The sequence below is a fragment of the Dermacentor andersoni genome, chromosome 2 (assembly GCF_023375885.2).
Source record: "Dermacentor andersoni chromosome 2, qqDerAnde1_hic_scaffold, whole genome shotgun sequence".
NCBI classification, from domain to species: Eukaryota; Metazoa; Arthropoda; class Arachnida; order Ixodida; family Ixodidae; genus Dermacentor; species Dermacentor andersoni.
In genome coordinates, this window is record NC_092815.1 from 176988187 (window position 1) to 177007359 (window position 19173).

The 19173-nt window shown below is 47.6% G+C and overlaps 1 protein-coding gene and 1 pseudogene across 1 annotated transcript; both read right to left on the minus strand.

Annotated features, from left to right (window-relative positions):
• Positions 1 to 12962: 12962 nt before the first annotated feature.
• LOC126540866 (uncharacterized) lies at positions 12963 to 16592 on the minus strand. The gene is made up of 2 exons (XM_050187693.3): positions 16151 to 16592; positions 12963 to 13606 (listed from the first exon to the last, which is right to left on the minus strand). The coding sequence occupies exons 1-2, from the start codon at positions 16446 to 16448 to the stop codon at positions 12963 to 12965; spliced, it is 942 nt and encodes a 313-aa protein (XP_050043650.3). The 5' UTR covers positions 16449 to 16592.
• Positions 16593 to 18305: 1713 nt separating this feature from the next.
• Positions 18306 to 18484, minus strand: LOC126541076 (U2 spliceosomal RNA; annotated as a pseudogene).
• Positions 18485 to 19173: the final 689 nt, after the last annotated feature.

Consider the following 19173-nt stretch of genomic DNA (forward strand, 5'->3'; position numbering starts at 1 on the left):
CGTTGTTTTATTTGGCGCCTTCGTTCTAGACTCTAATTTTCAACATAACGTAACTAATAAGGCGATTTCTACAGCTACTTCCTACAAATACTTAGGCATTAATCTCGCAACAAGCGTTTCCTGGACCCATCACGTTACTACTATATGTGCTAGTGCTTCTAAATCACAGGGGTACTTACGCCGAAACCTACGTAATTCGCCCTCCTACATCCGCAAGCTAGCTTATCAGACATTTGTTCACCCCCAGCTCGAATTTGCCTCTCCAATCTGGTCACCCCATCAAAACAACCTGATCAGCTTATTAGAATCAGTGCGAAATAGGGCCGCCAGGTTTATCTCACGTAAATACGCCTACAATTCAAGCATCTCACAAATAAAACTTGATATTTAACTTCAGCCACTAAGTAGTCGACGTGATTTTGAGCTCATATCATTGTTTCACAAGTACGCTCATACAGTTAGGAAATCTTCTTTACGGTTTCAAGTCTTGCACATCTCGCCGATTATATAAAATAATCATCTCAGCTTCACGCGCATCTACGGGAACACTCATGCATTTAATTGATCGGCGCTTCCTCGTGCCATTCAATTCTGGAACGCTCTTCCTGATTTCATCGTCTCCGAATCTAATCCCGATAAATTCCGCCAGCTCATCAGTCCATATTCCACTGCCTAACTTCAATGGTATGGTATGGTATGGTATGGTATGGTATGGTATGGTATGGTATGGTATGGTATGGTATGGTATGGTATGGTATGGTATTCCTTATGCGATGGCGCACACCCACTGTGGGGGATCGGCCAAGATTTGGATGAAATTAGGCAATCTTTATGAAATACTAAAATTGATAAAGCTAACTGGAGGAAATGAACAAAAATAAAATGTTTAAGAATTCAAGACAATCTCTTGTAGCAATTATAAATTCCTCCACGGTTGAGCAAATATCCCTGTGGCACTTTCCAAGAGAGGAGGCTCCTAGAGAAAGGATATTTATAATTAAAAAGCTTAAACCAAGCTGTGTAAATCTTGATTCTAGAATATTTTTTCTTAAATATGTAAGAAGGCGGCAGAATATGAAAAAATGATCTATTGTTTCATCTTCTCCACAGACTGGGCACAGAGGGGAGGGCACCAGACCAGCCCTGTGACGATAGAAGTTTAATTTTGGTATTCGACAACGTAATCGGGTAAAGATGACTTCAGTTTTTCGGGTGTGAAAGGAATGTTTCGGCCAAGGGAATAGGAGGTGTCGATATTCTTAAAAATTAGCTATAGCTGTGTTTAAAAAGTCTTTAATAATTGTGTATCTCCTGAATCTAGTAGTCGTTAGGTAAGCTATTGGAGGAAGTAATGGTAATACAGGGCCACTCAGGGCCGCTCTCGCGAGACGGTCAGCCATTTCGCTCATGATTAATCCTTTATGTCCAGGCACCCAAAGCAATCTAAATAAATTTAAGTGGGCAGGCACTAGAGAATGAAATGTACGTAAAAGGTTAGTGACACCATTTGCTGTGAGCGAGGAACATAAGGATAAAGAATCTGTTAGTATTACTACCGCCGATATTGACGAATTTAGTTTGCGTAAGGCTAGAACTACAGCTAGGAATTCAGCCAAAAATACGGAAAAGAACTCCGGAATCCTGATTGCAAATGACCAGTCTAGAGCGGGAGAGAAAATGCCAATTCCAGATTTTTCTTCACACTGTGAGGCGTCTGTCGCTATGACCGCACTTATAGATAAACTCAATAAATGGTCCTCTAATAAACCATTTAATATATTAATAGAGAGAAGTTTTGCATTGTTTGGGTAGATGTCATCATATATAATTTGTACGTTCTCTCGCACATCACAAATAGTCGGTACCTCGCACAGACGTACATTTAAGAGATTGGTCCATGTTTGTACGAAGACCACCTGTGGTGTATGAAAACGATCCCAGTGTACTGCGAAGAATAGCGCAGGCTGGGAAATGAATATGTTTGGCACTCTTGTAATAGGGGATTCATACAATTTTAAGACTATTTGCACCGCCAGTAAACGAAATGTACACAATATTGAGGGCAACCTGACTTCTTCGTGTAGTATGTTATTGGCAACCCATTTCGGTAATCCGCAACACAGTCGCAGGGCTTCGCGCTCAAGTAGAACAAGGGGACGTAATTTATAAGCTGGAGCACCAGAAAATAAAACACATCCAAATTCTTAAATGGGCCGCACATACATTTTGTATATCATTAAAAGTGAATCTCTCCGCATTCCGGACCGACTGTTGCACAGCTGACGTAGCATACCAACTGCTCGCACTCCTTTTTTAACTATATGGTCAATATGGCCGAGCCAGCTGAGGGAGCCGTCATATACTACACCTAAATATTTCACCGACTCCACTTGAGGTATAGTCTCGAGGCGATAGGATATCAATATGTTAACGGGATTGCTAAGGGGGAAAACCAATATCGAGCATTTTCTAACGTTAAGCGAAAGGCGAATTTTGTTTAACCAGGTTTCTATGGTGTTGAGGTAGTTCTGTAGTCGATAATATAGAGAGTGAATATCACTGTCTAATGCGAAGAAAGCAATGTCATCCGCGTAAATATATGTTTGTACATCTTCATGAAGAGGAATGGAACCCATCAGAATAATAAATAGTAATGGTGAAGTGACAGCTCCTTGAGGAACACCTCGTGATTGATTATATTGACACGTGTACTTATCTTTATCGGGCAACCACGTTTCGCCGCTTAACAACTGTAATCGCACAGCGAGGGACGCGACTGCATGTATCCGGCGTTTCTGGAAAGTTATCGACGCTTCTATCCGCGTGTCTGTTGTCGCCGAACCTTGTGTTATCAGATTTCATCGCGTGACACGAATGGTGTAGAACTTTGTGGAAGACACGCGGGTCCCATCAGTTAATCTGGAACATTCGATGACTGATCTATAAAAGCCGACGCGCTTGACCCGCTAATCAGTTTTCCGACGATCGCCGACCGTGTTCGCCGCTATCATTGTGCTATAAGTGTAGCCTGTTTTTGTGGGCACAGGTTCGCCCAATAAAAGCTAGTTTTGTATTCCACCGTATTGCTTCTTTCTTCACCGTCACTACCACGTGACAATATAAACTCGAGGAAACGCCTATTAGACAGCAGTAAAATGTTCTTCCATTTAAAAATTCACCAATCCATGATGCATTTTCTTCTGTTTCCCAGTTATGTGCTTTCTTGTTTATTAGCTCATTATTTCGCTTATTATTCTTGTATTATTTTAGTATAGTTTAGTATTTGTACTGGAGTGGCTTTCTGTTACAGTGGATTTTTTTACATTGGTTATTGAAAGAACTGTATCGTTTGTCTTTTTTCTAATATGTACATTACCGACCCTGTAATTTTTGTACAATGCTTTAATGCTTGTATAAGATGTGTATACATTTTTCCACTGTCCCTTAATAATGTATGTCTATTATGTTTTGTTATATGCCATACATACTCTGTCAATCCTTCTGTAACGCCCCCCTTACCCAATGTATCATACGAGGCCTGTAAGGACAGTTTAAATAAATTTTAAAAAATGTGCGGTAAAATATAGCGTATCGTTTTTTTTCCACTACACTACGTGCCTCTCGCCAATGTGTTATGAAAACAATGGGATATTGCAGCTCAAGCTTAGTTTGCCGACAGTACATCTTTACCGAACACTTATGTTTCTTTTTTTTAATCTAGCTGAAATCGCCGAACGCAGACAATATACGTATAGTATAAAGCATGGCAAGCAGCACTGCACGTAACTACAAGTACGAGGGTAGCCCAGCATAAATATTGTCAGAAGCTTCGCTCTCCCTACTTTAGCGGCACACTGAACACGATAAGGAGACTTGGCTCGATTTCAGCTTTCAATTCCGGTAAATAGATCTATGTCTGTGTTACTGTATATTGTAAACTTAGTGACTGACAGCATTAAGTCCACCTGACCTGTACGAAAATTGTGAGCATGTACTGATTCATTCACCATCGACAATAAATATAAGCTTACTTGTCTCAAGTGCTTTTTTTTTGCCAGTTGAGGCCTCTCGGTGAGCTGGCGACATAATAAAAATATCAGTACTCATGTTAGACTACCGCACACACGATCACCACCCGGAAAGCGGTAACAAAACGCCCAAAACCAACGAGCGAGCAGCGCGACGAACCCCACCAACCGCTACCGCAGCGGCCGTATTGCTCACTACGTAATGATGATGATATTAGTTTTGATTTTGCCAGCGCCATCTCTCGGTCGCATACTTTAGTTCACAACGCTACCGCTACTCTTATTTCCGTTGCACTGTGCAAGGTACAGTTTGCCTTCTCCTTAGGTCTATTCGATTCAGCCAAGTTTCTCTGCACCTTCTGCACCTATTCACGGTGCACTGCACCTAGACCCTCGATTCCCCGAGGTGCAGCAGTGCACCCTGCACTCCCGTGCTCGATTGAAAGGGGTGCAAGGCAAGGTGCCGCCGCGGTGCACTGCACCCTTGAACCTTGCAGCGAGTGGGTTGTTGTGCCATTACCACCAGCCCGGATTCCGAATCTGCAAGATGCAAAATTATCCTTCGAGCGCCCAAATTCTCCCTTGAAAAGTCAAGATGCTGAGCCGTCAGGCAGCGGTGTCCTGCGGGAGAAGCATCGGCGAGCAACTTGTTCAGACCTGTCGCCAAGTGCCAGACAGCCCGGCGCCGTAGACACCCACTAGGTGACCTCCGGCCCTTGCCTGAAGGTCACCGCGCCCGCCACAATTGAACCAGGTGGCCAGCGCGGTCGCTGGTTGGACCTCTCGGACGACCGTCGAGTGCTCGCTTTGTATTGGGCCGTTTGGGTGACAATGGTTTTGGGGGCTTATAAGCGGAGGCGCGCCGCCTGAAAAACCGGATCCGCCGACCCACCGGGAGCCAGTGCCGCTCTCGACTGGAGCGAGATGTGTCACGCGTTTTCGCCGGACGTTGCCGTGCGGGAACAGTCGCGTTTGCTGTGAGCTCTCGGCCCCAGTGCCGATCCCTTCATGTCCTGTATAATGACCTGTATATAGTGTATAAAGTCCCTTTTGTTATTCTCATCGACGCCTGGCTCGGAGTCTTCGCTACCAACGCTCTGTCACGAAACGGGTGACGAGCGCTACGGGACCACAAAGTCGTAATAGTGGTGCAGCGGTGCAAAGTCGTAACAGTGGATGGCAGCTACGGGATTGACCGGCATCAGCTACCTCGGCGCGGTGAGTGCCTGAAGTTTACCTCAAACACCAGACTTTCTCTGACACAGGTTATAGTAGCTCAGGGAAGGATTTGGTGTTGCATTGTGTTAACCTTGTGTGTTTCAAGCCTAGTTAGAGTGTTTTGAAAACCAGGGGATGCTGAGGGGGTAAACAGGGCAGTGTGTGAAATACTTGCATATGTCTTACTAGTAGCATTATAGTAGCGTACGGCAGGTATATTCAAAAAGGGCAAACAGCAGGAGGACAGTGTGAACGATGGAGAAGTACAAGGTCAAGGAACTTCTCCAAATTTGTGAGGAGTTGGGCATTGAGTTGGGCTCAACTAAAAGAAAGAATGCGATCCTTGAGGTCATGAGGACTGGGGACGTAACGGCTGAGGAAGCCGCAGAGGCCTGGGCGGATATCAATGAACGTCGGGAAAGGGAGGAAAGGAAAGAAAAGGGACGTCGCGAGGAGGAAAAGGAGGAAAGGAGAGAACGTCGTGAGCACGAGCTTAAAATGAAAGAGTTGGAGACCCGAAATAGCTCGCCGGCGCCTAGTCTAACTTCTAACGTTCCAAGAATACGCGATCAACTTCCACCCTTTGTCGTCGGAGAGGATATGGCCAAATACCTCGTGAAATTTGAGCACGTGTGCGAACGGAATAGCATTGAGCGATCCCTCTGGGCACAGAATCTGTTAGCCTTGCTTCCTGGGGAGGCATCAGACGTAATAACTTGCTTATCGAAAGAGGCGTTTGAAAGCTACAGTGATGTGAAGGAAGCGCTACTGCGGAAGTACAAATTGTCGCCCGAAGCTTTCCGGCAGAGGTTCCGGTATGCAAAAAAGGGCAAGGAGTCGAATGTTGACTTCGCGTTTCGTCTAAAAGCCGACCTGGTGGAATGGCTGAAGGGCGAAGAGGTTTACGACGACCGCGACAAAATCGTCGAATGCATCGCGTTGGAGCAGTTCTACCGTTGCATTGATGAGGATGTCAGGCTCTGGCTGCAAGATAGGCTAAAGGAGGTTAAGCTAAACAAGGCAGCAGAGTTAGCGGAAGAGTATTACACCCGCCGCAGCTTGCACAGCAAGGCAGTGCGCGTAGAAAAAGCAGATAGGAGAGATGGGTTTTCCGGGAAGCCCGACGAACGGAAGCAAATCACGCGTCGCGAGTTTCGGGAAGACGAGTCCCTTCCCAAAGAAACTGTAAGGGAAGGACAGAATGCATCTCAGAATGATGACGATGGTCCGAAACAGCGAAACGATACGACGCGTTCTTTTGAAAAACGGAAACCGTTAACCTGCTACAATTGCAAAAAGCAAGGGCACATCGCTGCAAGCTGCCCAGAGAGAATTGCTTTTGCAACAATACAGGAAACTCACAAAAACATACGTCTATTGGAGCCCTATGTGCAGGAAATTAAGATAAACGGTAAGAAGTGCCGTGCACTTCGGGACTCTGCAGCAACTATGGACGTTGTTCACCCGTCTTTCGTCTCCTCGAGTGATTTTACGGGAGAGTGTGCTAGGATACGGCAAGTGGCCGAGGAGGAGAGTGTCTGTTTACCGATCGCAGCGGTTATCATTGAAGGAGAGTTTGGGAAACTTAACACCGAAGCCGCTGTGTCAGCCGCCCTCCCGGAGCACTTTCCCTACCTCTTCTCAAATAGCTCGGAGCAGCTGCTGAAGGATCAGGGCGAATCGTTCTTTGCCGACGGGGCGTACCTGGCCCTCACGCGATCCAAAGCGCGCCCGCTGTCGAGGGAACTTGACTTTGCGTCGGTGAGCCAACAGCGGTGCGGCACACGGACCGATCAAGGTAACTTGAGTGGCGAGCAGGCACGGGAGAGGCAGAGCTCGGAGGCTGGCCTGGGCGAGCGTGTCCTGGAAGTGAGTGGGAGTGACGCGTGCAGTGCTAGCCGCGATATAGACGCGACGCCGCAATTAGGCGACGCGGGCTCCACACTCGCTCCGGTTTCCGCCAGCTTACAGGAGCAGGCGGCAGTTGAAAGAGAAACTCTGATTCGCGAGCAACAGGAAGACTGTTCACTAGCCGATCTGAGGAAGAGCGTCAAACGGGGAGTGAAAAAAAAAAGAGGGTTTCATTTGGCAAGGAATCTGGCTTATTGTACCGCCGCTACACGGATAAGCAGGGTCGCAAATATAAGCAGCTTCGGATTCCGCGAAAATATCGCCGGGAAAAATGAATGACCTCATTTGCTTCCTCAGTAGTATGTTTTCGGTCCAAGTGATTTCAAGGGGACCATTCTATTTGTCATTATTATTGTTGATTATTAATTATTTCTGATATTTTGGTGTGTTGTTAAGTTGAAAACTGGTTGTTTGAGCCTTGTGTACTAGATCGTACACCTGCCTCTTGTTGCAGCGGGAGCAAAAAGGGGGATAGCAATTCAGTTAGGTTGATTTGGATTATAGCCTTGTCTGGTGTTTGACGGGAGACAGAGGGCACTTGTTCGTGTTGGGTGTTGCCTTTTGCCGGTCGGTTTTGCAAGCTGCAGAACGACCAACCGGGACCAGTGGCCAGAAGCAAGGGCTTAGGAACGACCCGAGCGGAGCTGGTCGAGGTGCCTTGGCGACAACGCGGTGAGCAGAGCTCCTGTCCTGGCAAGTCGGACCTGGGCACGTGAAGTTACCTGGCGTCCCGACACTGGACGTGAACTTGGACGAGCCTGACGAACGTGCGCGCCTGGCATCCGAGCCACGTGGAGGCAGCTCGTCTTCCCGGCGCCTTATCTGAGGGCGGGGATGCTGTTGTGCCATTACCACCAGCCCGGATTCCGAATCTGCAAGATGCAAAATTATCCTTCGAGCGGCCAAATTCTCCCTTGAAAAGTCAAGATGCTGAGCCGTCAGGCAGCGGTGTCCTGCGGGAGAAGCATCGGCGAGCAACTTGTTCAGACGTGTCGCCAAGTGCCAGACAGCCCGGCGCCGTAGACACCCACTAGGTGACCTCCGGCCCTTGCCTGAAGGTCACCGCGCCCGCCACAATTGAACCAGGTGGCCAGCGCGGTCGCTGGTTGGACCTCTCGGACGACCGTCGAGTGCTCGCTTTGTATTGGGCCGTTTGGGTGACAATGGTTTTGGGGGCTTATAAGCGGAGGCGCGCCGCCTGAAAAACCGGATCCGCCGACCCACCGGGAGCCAGTGCCGCTCTCGACTGGAGCGAGATGTGTCACGCGTTTTCGCCGGACGTTGCCGTGCGGGAACAGTCGCGTTTGCTGTGAGCTCTCGGCCCCAGTGCCGATCCCTTCATGTCCTGTATAATGACCTGTATATAGTGTATAAAGTCCCTTTTGTTATTCTCATCGACGCCTGGCTCGGAGTCTTCGCTACCAACGCTCTGTCACGAAACGGGTGACGAGCGCTACGGGACCACAAAGTCGTAATAGTGGTGCAGCGGTGCAAAGTCGTAACAGGGTGCAGCCCGGCACCCCCTGCACTTTTTCGTTTGAGGTGCCGTGCACCTTTTTCTGAATCGAACAAACCTCTTGTTTATATAGGTGTTCTGTACTGATGTCCGCAGTGTGACGTCGCTTGTGGTTACACGTTACTTCAAGGACTATTCAAGACAACATCTGTTATCTGTGCGATCTGTTGCTTGAATTGACGAACTGAAGTTTAGAGAAACAATAAAACACACAAATGGAATCTCTGCGTGTGTTTGTTTTACTTCGCGCCGAAGCAAGAGAGACGTACTTCCGCTTCGCCTGCTTGTTCACGGTCGTGCGGTCATGTGCGCAGACGCCGAAACTATGCCATTTTCTGCCGTGTTCCAGCGCCGTGATCATGTTGTGCGATCCGCTTGTTCTGCATCAGTGTTTGCGTAGCATTGTATTATACCGCTAGTCATGTTCCCTTGCGCAAAGCGCGCAAAATCGTACGTTTCGCGAACGAGACAACAGCACGCGCGTGACGCCGTCAGCGGAAGTGCGTAGCGTAAAAAAAAAAAGGAGGAGAAAAAAATTAAGCCGGGGCCTGTGACGTATGCGTCACGCGATCCTCAAGGTCGGGTATGGGAGAACGCAGGGAAAGAATTTCGCTTGCGTAGGCTAGACGGGGCGAATGGAGAGAGCGTCTTGCTTGGCTGTGGAGCCCGCCTGCTGAAATCATGGGTTCGCGGCATTAAAATATTTCTATCTTGGCTATCATTGAGCCGATTTCAAGAACCCTTGCGGCAGAATGCTCCCTAGAGGACACGTAACAACTTCCAGCGTATAACCAAAATTTGCTATGGGGCCTGGTGAGGGGCCCTTTAAAAAGTGTACGTGTTTTCTGCAAACAAAGCTAGCTGCGAGTGACCCTCTCTTCAGGTGCGCTGCTTATTCGTAGGGTTTGGTGTCTTTCCCACCGTAAGACGTGTGAAGAAATTCGGGCCAGGAACAAGGCAGCGTGATGATCACAGCTATAAGCAGTAAGCCAAAGTCTCGTGAAACGTCATCAACGTGATAGTGCGGCTCTACTCGGGCCTCAATCTCAAGCCTCATAGACGCTCTCAAGTGGCCGACTTCCTCCGTTGCCGTAGATGAGGTAAGGAAACGCGACCACGTTGCTGGGGCCGAGTGCGAGGCTGACGAAGGCGAGCTCGCTGCGCTTCTGCCACTGCTCGCGGTCGTCGGGCGGCGGCATCGCGACGGGCCCGGGTGACCAGCGTCCACGTCCCGACTGCCGGCGCTGATCGCAGGCCTCTTCGGCTCCTCTGTAGCACGGCGGGCCGCGGTTCGCGAAGGAGGGAAGTTCGGTGCCTTCTAGATGTTATTGTTTCCCTAGTGAAATGGCGCAACCCACTCTAGGGGATCGGCCATGAATCTGGCGGTGAAGAAGCTGTTATCAATTTTTTTTCAATAAATTAAAATGCAATGAAATCAGTATCTTGCAAATGGGATATAATGTGTCTACTGTTACAGCTCTGAATAATCCATTATCTAAGCATTACATAAAAAAGAATTTTGTGAGCATAATAAGTATCAAGAAGAATTCCAGCATGCAATTCTTTTTTCTCTCACGCAGAAAGATGCAGAGGGCTCCACAAACGTTCCTAAGGCGGTAACTTAGTAAGGTAGCCCTAGGATAGGATAGGAATAACTTTAATAAAGTGCCGGCAAACGACGATTTAACGAGTCGTGACGCTGGTCAAGCGTCGACCCGGGGTTATACCCTACTCTGCACTAGCCCAGTTGGGCCCGTTTGTAGTGGTAGCCCTAGAAGAAAGAACTACAGGAAGGGTCAAATTCAAGCCAGGCTTTTGGAAGGGTTCTTCTGAAAATCTTTTGCGTTGAATAGTAAAACGGCGGCATGTCAAAAACAAGTCTTGCAGAGATTCAATCTCGTTGCATAAAGAGCATAAAGGCGACAAAGCCAGACCACACCTGTGGAGATAAAAGTTCAATTCGGGGACGCTGCATCGTAGTCTCGTAATTGTTACTTACATTTATCTAGTGGAGCACCATTTGGTGTTCCCAGGAAAATTGAGATGCGGTAAATTAGATGTTGAGAACGATGACTGCGCTAGGTTATTTGTAGTACTGTATTTTCTGAATCGCGCAGCAGTGATGAAATCTGACGTAGCTAAAATTGGGATTATAGAACCATCATGGGATGCCCCTACGAGTGCATCTGCACATTCGCTTAAGGCTAGACCTTGGTGGCCTGGCACCCACACTAAGCGAACGAGGCGGAAGTGTCTTAGGAGAAGCGAATAGAAAGTTTCTAATGAATGTGACAATTTGGAAGTGGTTAGTGAAGAATAGACAGACAGACAATCGGTTAAGATCACGGCTGGTGACAGACATGATGGTAATTTGCGTAAAGCGAAGACAACCGCCAATAATTCCGCCTGAAAGATAAGCTTGAAGTCACTGACGGTAGCCGAATGAAAAAAAGACTAATTTAGATGAGTTGATACAATGTCCACACTTGCCTTTCTTCACATACGGAAGCATCAGTTGCTATAACGGTCTTAGTATCCAGGTGTGCAAGGTGATCTTCCAATATACTATTCAGATAATGATAGGCGAGATGCTTGGCATTGTTTGGAAAATTTTCAAATTCAATGTAGCGACTGTAAGAATAACTTCATAAGACCACCTCACATATGTGAACATTTAATGGGTCCAATAGTTTTTGTACGAAAACAACTTCAGGGCAACGTGAGCGATACCATCGGTAGTTAAAAAATGAGGCCGATTCATTAATGAAAACATAATGTGGTCTCCTCTGTGGTGATGCATATATATTAAGAAAAGTTTGTACTGTTAGCATATAAAATCGCATGAGAAGAGAAGGCAGGCGTGCTTCTTGGTGCAAGATTTCATTAGCGAAAAGTTTAGGGACCACAAGACATAAACGTAATGCATCTCGCTCTAATAGAATCACAGACGGAATTTTGCATGCAGGTCAAACAGAAAACAAAATGCAGCCGAGCTCTATTATCGGGCGAACATACATGCAATATATTATAATGATGCAATGCCGACGCTACCCTGATAGAGAGAGGTTAATGCCATCAAGCCACAACCCTAGATGGCTAATATAGGATTGTGGAGTTTGGTACAACGCACGTAAATCTACCGACGCTGCAAAAAGTGCTATCTCGTCGGCGTAAACGTACACATATAATGCTGTAGCAAAGGTACAGTACTCAGTAAAACATTAAACAGCAATGGCCATAGAACTGATCCTTGTGGTAGACCACTTGACTGTTGATACGTAGATGAAGGCAATTCGTATAGAGAACAGTAAAATTCCCTGCCGTTTAATAATTCATAAACCCACGCGACAAATTATTTGGCAGGCCTGCATTCTGAAGCGCGTTTATTAGGCTTACATGTTCTACACTGTCATGCGCCTCAGTAATATCCAAAGTAACTAGCCCGATGTCAGAAAAAATATGCAACCTTATAAGGTTGCATATTTTTTCTGACATCGAGCTAGCTAAATACGACTTTCTAGGTCTACATGGGCGCACCAAACCGAGCACCCACGTCTGAAGCCAAATTGCCATGGGCTCAATATCAAGTTCTGTATCAGCCGATTACCTGTGCGGTCGTGTGAGATTCGTTCGATCAGTTTTAGTAGATTAGATGTAAGAGATATTGACTTATGTTATACCAAATAGATAAACCATCAATCGACGTAGACAGAGAAATATAGTGATGCGTTTCTTTTTTACGCTTGGTCAGTCGGCAGAATGGCATTCCCCTTGCATTATCAGATAAGATACGGGATCGAGCAAGATCAAGCGTTACATATACACCGGCCTTGTTTCCACGAAGATAGCTGGCGTATGTCTTACTTTCTCGGCTCTGACCAAATCGAGCGAGGTCTTTAGAAAAAGTATGAGCGTGCGAATAGCCGAATCTTTCGAATAACGAAGCCAATATTGTCTTATTCAATTCCACCTTCAACTGTATAGTCACTATTCGTAAATTCTAATATATTTCGACCGAACAGCCAACCGTGCGCGATAAAACATGAAATTTGAGCAAATGTGCGACAAATTTATTCCCGGCAGCCATAGTAGACAAAGAACGCGAGAAATTACATAGGGAAGCACGCTCTAAATTGTTCAGTGAGTGAGAGTCTTCCGGCTAACCACCATCACGAAAATTGTCATTACAGTGTACATATATATACAGCACAAATGCGCGTTTCTGCCATTTCAGGCGAGTTTACGCGTGAAGGCTGTTCAACCGAAAGGCCGTCCTAACCCTCGGTGCTCTAAATGACCCTTTCCCTCCCGTCGCCGATCCCCATAGCTCCGTCGTAAGCTGGCGCCACAGACACGACCAGTTCAAAGGGACGCCGATCTTCACCAGGCGTCGTCGTCGTTGCCGGGGCCGGAACTGCCGTGTCTCCTGCCTCTTCGCGGTCGTCTTCTCTTTCCTCCGCGTCGTCGGTTCCGACGATACCGCTGGTGGTTCCGGCGCTCTCCGAGGCTCCGCGACCACGTGCCTTGGGACCTCGCGATAGTAGTGCGGTGGCACGTCTGCTCCCAAGCGGTAGTAGCGGTATTCCAGTGGCGCCGCGTTCGAGTTCGTGCAACTCGGTGGCCACGGACGGCTTCGTCGACGTCAACGCCGTTGCCTCGTACGTACACGGCTCCATTTCCGGCGGCGGGGTCGACAGGCTGCGGTAGACGTAGATGAGCAGCCCGGCGATTCCGAAGACCACGACGCACATGTAGACCAACACGCATGCCACGGCGCCCTCGGGGACGTCTTCCTCGTGGCCCCCGACCGCCTGGATGCCGCCGGTTGCGAGTCGCATGGAGGGCGGCCTCTCCTCGTGGCGAACGGCCGCAGCAGAAGCCCGGTTGGGGACGCCCTCGGTTGTCGCAGCCACCGGCTTTCCGGCAAGCGGAGCTGAGAATAGTTAGAGGGGAAAGTGAAACTGCGCGTGATAACGAAGAATTGTCTTTTATAAATTTTTGCGCATACAACGCTTCTCAAAGAACCGACTTGTGGGATCTAGCACCCCAGAAACTGCACAGTGAGGTACAATGCAGCGGAGGGAACCGGAATAATTTTGGTCACTGGGGTTCGTTTAACGCACATTTAAATATACACGCACAAGCGCTCCTCTCATTCCATCCCCATAGGAATGCGGCAGGCGCGGCCGGTGATCGAGCCCGCCACCTCATGCATAGCAGCAGGACGCCATAGCCACAGTCACCGCGGCGGATACGGTTTCTGAATCTGAACTGGTGAACGCGAAAGCTGCAGTTGAAAAGCGCAAGGAGGTTATTAAACAAAAGTTCAGTGGAAGAAGTTTTATCCGTATTCAGACTCACGTGGGATAGGCTTAGTATTTTGCTATCAACTTCATACCAACGACTGCATGCGACAGGGACATTGAAGAGAAAGATTATTTGAGCTGTACTAGTGAAGTTCTTTTCTATAGTACCAAAAATAGTCACTCTTACCATGACACGACGCTTGATATAAGCCACAAAGTACGCAAGGCAGGCGGTGATGCCGTCTTGAAGTTCCCGCACCCAGCAACGAGCCTTGACGTCATGGACTTTGACGTCCTCTGCTCGGGCATGCACAGGTACCTTTATATCGGAAAGCTAGGCTACGCTGTATTCAAGAAGGTCCGAAGATTGAACGGAACAAGTCTCAAGAACTTTTACAGCGCCCCGACAGCCCGAACGCGAGATGATGATCTTCAATATTCGCGACGTCACACTGAGGCACCCGCGCTGTTTCGGCTCGAAATTCAAAGTGTAAATGTTTGACCTTCATTTCTTGCTCCTGGCAATCAACCTGTAACCACGAAATTAATCATAGATTTATGAGCGAATACGGTTTCCGACTATTAGTCGGTCGCTTTAGTGTCGCTATAACGTATGCCTAATGGGTACCAAGAGAAGGAATGCGCAGTCGAGTACGGCAGAAGACTAAGTGGAGCGATGAAATTAGGAAATTCGAGGGCGCTAGTTGGAATCGGTTGGCGCAGACAGGGGTAATCGGAGAACGCAGGGAGAGGCCTTCGTCCAGCAGTGGACATAAAAGAAGAAGAAGAAGAAGAAGAAGAAGATGATGATGATGATGTATGACTTGTTGTTCAATTGGCACCACATAATTACTCGTCTCTTCATTCACTCGTATCTTCAACCCTAAACTTGTCTAAGCTGGCCTGACATCTTGCTGCGTCGGAAGTAATATTTTCACAAAATATTTTACTCTAAGAACGATTTGAAGGACGTCCTATTTTATCCACCTCATTATATATGTTCAAGGACCGATCGTCGCTTCAACGTGGGTCTACCTTCTTATCGCACAATATTGTCTTATGACTCTTTTATTCCTACAACAAGCGTCGCATGGAATCACCTTCCCTCTACAATCGAAAGCATAGCTGATCACCACCAGTTCAAGATCGCTTTACAAGATGCCTTGTAATATTTTGTTGTTAGTTGCACGTATTGCCATTCTTTCCCACTCCTTTCTGTACTGCCTTTGGGCCCAGAAAGCAGCTTTAATTAGTTTATTTATTTCTTTAGTTATTTATTTATTAACAAGCTAATTTATTTATTCATTATTTCTTAATTACTTAATGTCATAATTCCCGATTTCTCTGCGCTAACCTTTACGTCTAGATTTGTCGCTACATTGCCACAGATATCCCCAAATTTCTGCAAATATCTTGTATTGTCCGCTACTAGCACCACGTCGTCCGCATACATCAATCACTCTGGGGACCTTCTGTTGCACCATTTGTACATTACGCATGAATGATAAATAAAAGCCTAAATCACTGCTTTCCAGTGTTCTTTCTACGCCCCTAACATAAAGAGTAAACAACTATGGAATCAGCGGACATCATTGCTTCAGTCCTTGGTGAATTTACACCATTTCATTACATTTTCAGCCTTCTCATGCAAATTGAACTTGGTTGTCCCCATACATGTATAGCCCTCGCCAGCTCCACGAAATTGTCACTTATGCATTTATGCTTGAGAATATCCCATAACAATTCCCTGTCTACGCTTTCGTAGGCTCCCTTAATATATAGAAATTCTATGCATAAAGGCCTATTCTGAGCTACTACTGAAATATCTACGCACTGAGTTAGTACAAACATATTATCGTCTAGGCGTCTGCATAGTCCGAATCCATTCCCTAGTTCCCCCAGTCCATCTTTGTTTCTTTCACCCACTTAGACAGTCCTCATTTTATGACTTGCACTGTTATTCTATGTATCACCGGCGTTACCGTAACTGGCCTGTACGAGCTCGCAACGACACGCAACTACTCGAAACGACGTTCATACGCAGAGCATGCTGCATATGAATGTAAACAAATAAATAAATAAATAAGTAAACAAATAAAGGGATTTTCTCCCACTCGTTACCGCTGCTGCTAGGCCTTGCTGTCTCCACGTAGGCGACAACGCACACTCACCTGTTTTCTCAAGAGTATGGGGAAGTGCGCCGCTCCGCTGAACGCTTCGAGTCGTGAACGCCGCTCTGCGATGTTCCGGCGTCCCTGTCGGCCGAGGCACGTCGTCATGCTGCCGCTTACTGCGCCGCCGGTTCTGGCTTGCGCCCGCCAACGTGGGAACCGAGGCACGTCTACCGGCCGCGTTCCCTCGTCCGGTCGGCTGCTCGTGCGCGAGGGCGGTGACAAACAGAGTGCTGGCGTGAGGGTCCATGGGTCTATCGGGTTGCTGTCCCGCCCTGCCATTCTCAGGCACCGCCATCTTCTTCTAATTCGTGGCGATGACCATGGAGCCACTTACGAACGGGAAACCATTATTGGCTCGTGAGGTGGAAAATCCAGCGTTGGCGTGACCACACGATGGTACAAAAGGGCTCTGGTAGGACCTCTGGTAGGAGTCGAAGCCACGACCTTTGGTTTTAATTAAGGCGAAGTTAATTAGGTCACAGTTTATTAAGATAGAGTTTATTAAGGCACTCGAGCCCGCAACCATCGGTGCGAGTCGAACACTCGACTTCTTGTGGGAGTAGAACCCGTGACTTTTGGCGTTGATAAAGGCACAATTATTTAAGGCATTCGAACCCACGACCTTTGTTGGAAGTCGTACCTTCGACCTTTGGTAGGATTTGAACCCACGGATTTTGGAGTCATTTAGGGTGAAGTTAAAACGACTGAACGAGCACTGGCGTCGCGCGGTGGTCGCAATGCTTTCGCCTTCACCCACGTAGGGATAACAAGTGCCTCTGCAATTTCTTTTAAGCATGAAATGCTTTTAGCTCCCGTTGGCGGCGACCTTCAAGTGACCTTCAGCCAAATGCCAGAGCCGTTGTCCGGACACTCCAACGAGTACATCTGGGCGAGTTACGCGAACAAAACTAGATCATCCGGGCAACCAGTCAAGACCGCATTATATACTCTGGTTACTTTCCAAACAAGATTTAAAAAATATTGCTTCAGAGTTTTTCCAAATGTTCATTCACAATATCACTCAAGCTGTAACTTCTTCTGTAACTTCTAGTACGCTGAAGTTTTATTTATTTCTAATAGCGACGTTCACAAGGTAGATACAGGGCACTATACACTTTGTTGTCATCTTTTCGCGCTGAGACAGAGTTGACTGTGCTCTTTTCAACGCCAGCTGCCCGTGAAGTCCGCGGTGCGTTCGGCACGCCGGCAGCGCCGGTAGCGTCCTAGCCGGTAGGGCCGCGAATGGCCGTTAGACCGAGACGATACTTGCAATGAGGTTCTGTCTGTGACAGGAAAATATTGCGTCCATGTGGACTAGTGCACACTATGGCCTGGGGCTATGTGACGCGGTGGCTAGTATCAAGATTGTGGCTAGTATCATCTCCAACCAATCTGCTTTTCCGGTAGTCATTTAATGCTTACATCTACTCTCGATTGCGAGAGTAAGCAATTCTTTAAGGCACTCACTCTGTTGAGGGTGCTCGTCATAATAGTCTACACACTATTTTGACTGGCCCCCTCACTGCATAGTTGATAAATTTAGGGGGCCCAATTTCTGCGATTACATGTTATGTGCACAGAGTTTTGCTAGTCAATGGATCGAGAGGGGGGAGGGGACATCTCAGTGAGTCGCACATTAGCACGTTTTAGATTACAGATGCAGAAAGTTGCGCATTACGTACTTGAATTTTACACGTTAAGCCCACCGGTTCTGCTGGCGTCGACGAAAAAGTGAGCACGGCTCCAACGATGCTTCGCAGGGCGGACGACACACTGCCCCTTTCCAGTACACCATAACTAGATATAGCTAACCTGCTCGAAATCAAAATTACGAACGTAAAAAATATGCTTGCCAAGTATATTACGAGATCGATTGAAATCTTGAATAGTTTCCTTGAGCTTCAACCACAACACAGTTCCCTACCCAATACGCATGCTGCACTGCTTTATTGTCCAGGTTTTGTCCGGAATTTTTTACTTCGTATTCACCAATGCTGCATGCGAACCAAATTTTCTCGCTACCGTTCTACAATATTACATTATATCAGGCTCATACTATTTTCACCTTATTGCAGCGAAGCTGTATATTGCTAGGTTCTGGTGAAAGATGTGTCCGTGCGCAAGAGCCGTGTAGATCGAGAATTTCTCCCCATGTACGTTAGCCAATCCCGAAAATAGTGCAGTACCGGGCCGACCCGCACCGGAGGTGAAACAGCCTTTAAGCACTCCACCAACTTGCAAAAGTAGGTTTATATCTTAGACCCAAATACAACCCATATCAGATATTAAGCTGATCAGAACAGATACTACACATTGACACGCGACGGCCATGTCTGCGTTCGCACCGCCCTCTCTTTGTCGGCGTTACAAGTGCTTGCGTATCTTCTTTCCTTTCCTTCCGTTATCCCGCAGTGGTGGTCCCGTAAGCGTGGTGCCCGCAACGACCGCGAGGCGGAAAGAAATGCGAACCGTCCATGTGGCCCCGATCCCGCAAACTTGGAACGTTTCACTGGAGCAACGGCCAGCTTTCGGAGGGAGTTTGTAGGGGACTAACTTTCTGTATCCTGTGTTCTGTGTGACCGCTTGTGGTTTTTTAGTGACCTCACAACCATTGCTGCACTGCGGGATGTCGACCAACCCATGATCGCCTTGGCTACGGTGAAGCAGTGTTCCTTCGGAGTGCCGTGAGGCGCATGTCTGTTCTATGTGGTGGGATTCGTTCGTAAAAGGTGTCGTGCCGCGTTTTGCAACAACACATGGGTATATGTACCGCATGGGGCCTCATCCTCTTCCGAGAGAGAGAGAGAGAAAACATTTATTTCTAATGAGTTGGGGAGACTTCCTCGTAGGGTGTAGCCCCTAGTTCGGGGCTCCATCAGCTCGCGCCACTCCGCGAACCCGTCGGACCAGTCGTCGCTGCTCTTGCGGGTCTAAGCTGGTCAGCGCAGTCTCCCAGGAGCAAGGTGAAGTTCTAGGAATAGGGGAGTAAACCGACGGGTTTGGGCAATCCCAGGCGCAAT

What these genes read in the sequence shown, in the direction of transcription:
- LOC126540866 (XM_050187693.3), bottom strand. Translation starts at nt 16,448, where the DNA reads ATGGCGGTGCCTGAGAATGGCAGGGCGGGACAGCAACCCGATAGACCC. An exon ending in CCATACTCTTGAGAAAACAG is followed by an intron (nt 13,607 to 16,150) that starts GTGAGTGTGCGT and finishes AACTATTCTCAG; the next exon opens with CTCCGCTTGCCGGAAAGCCG.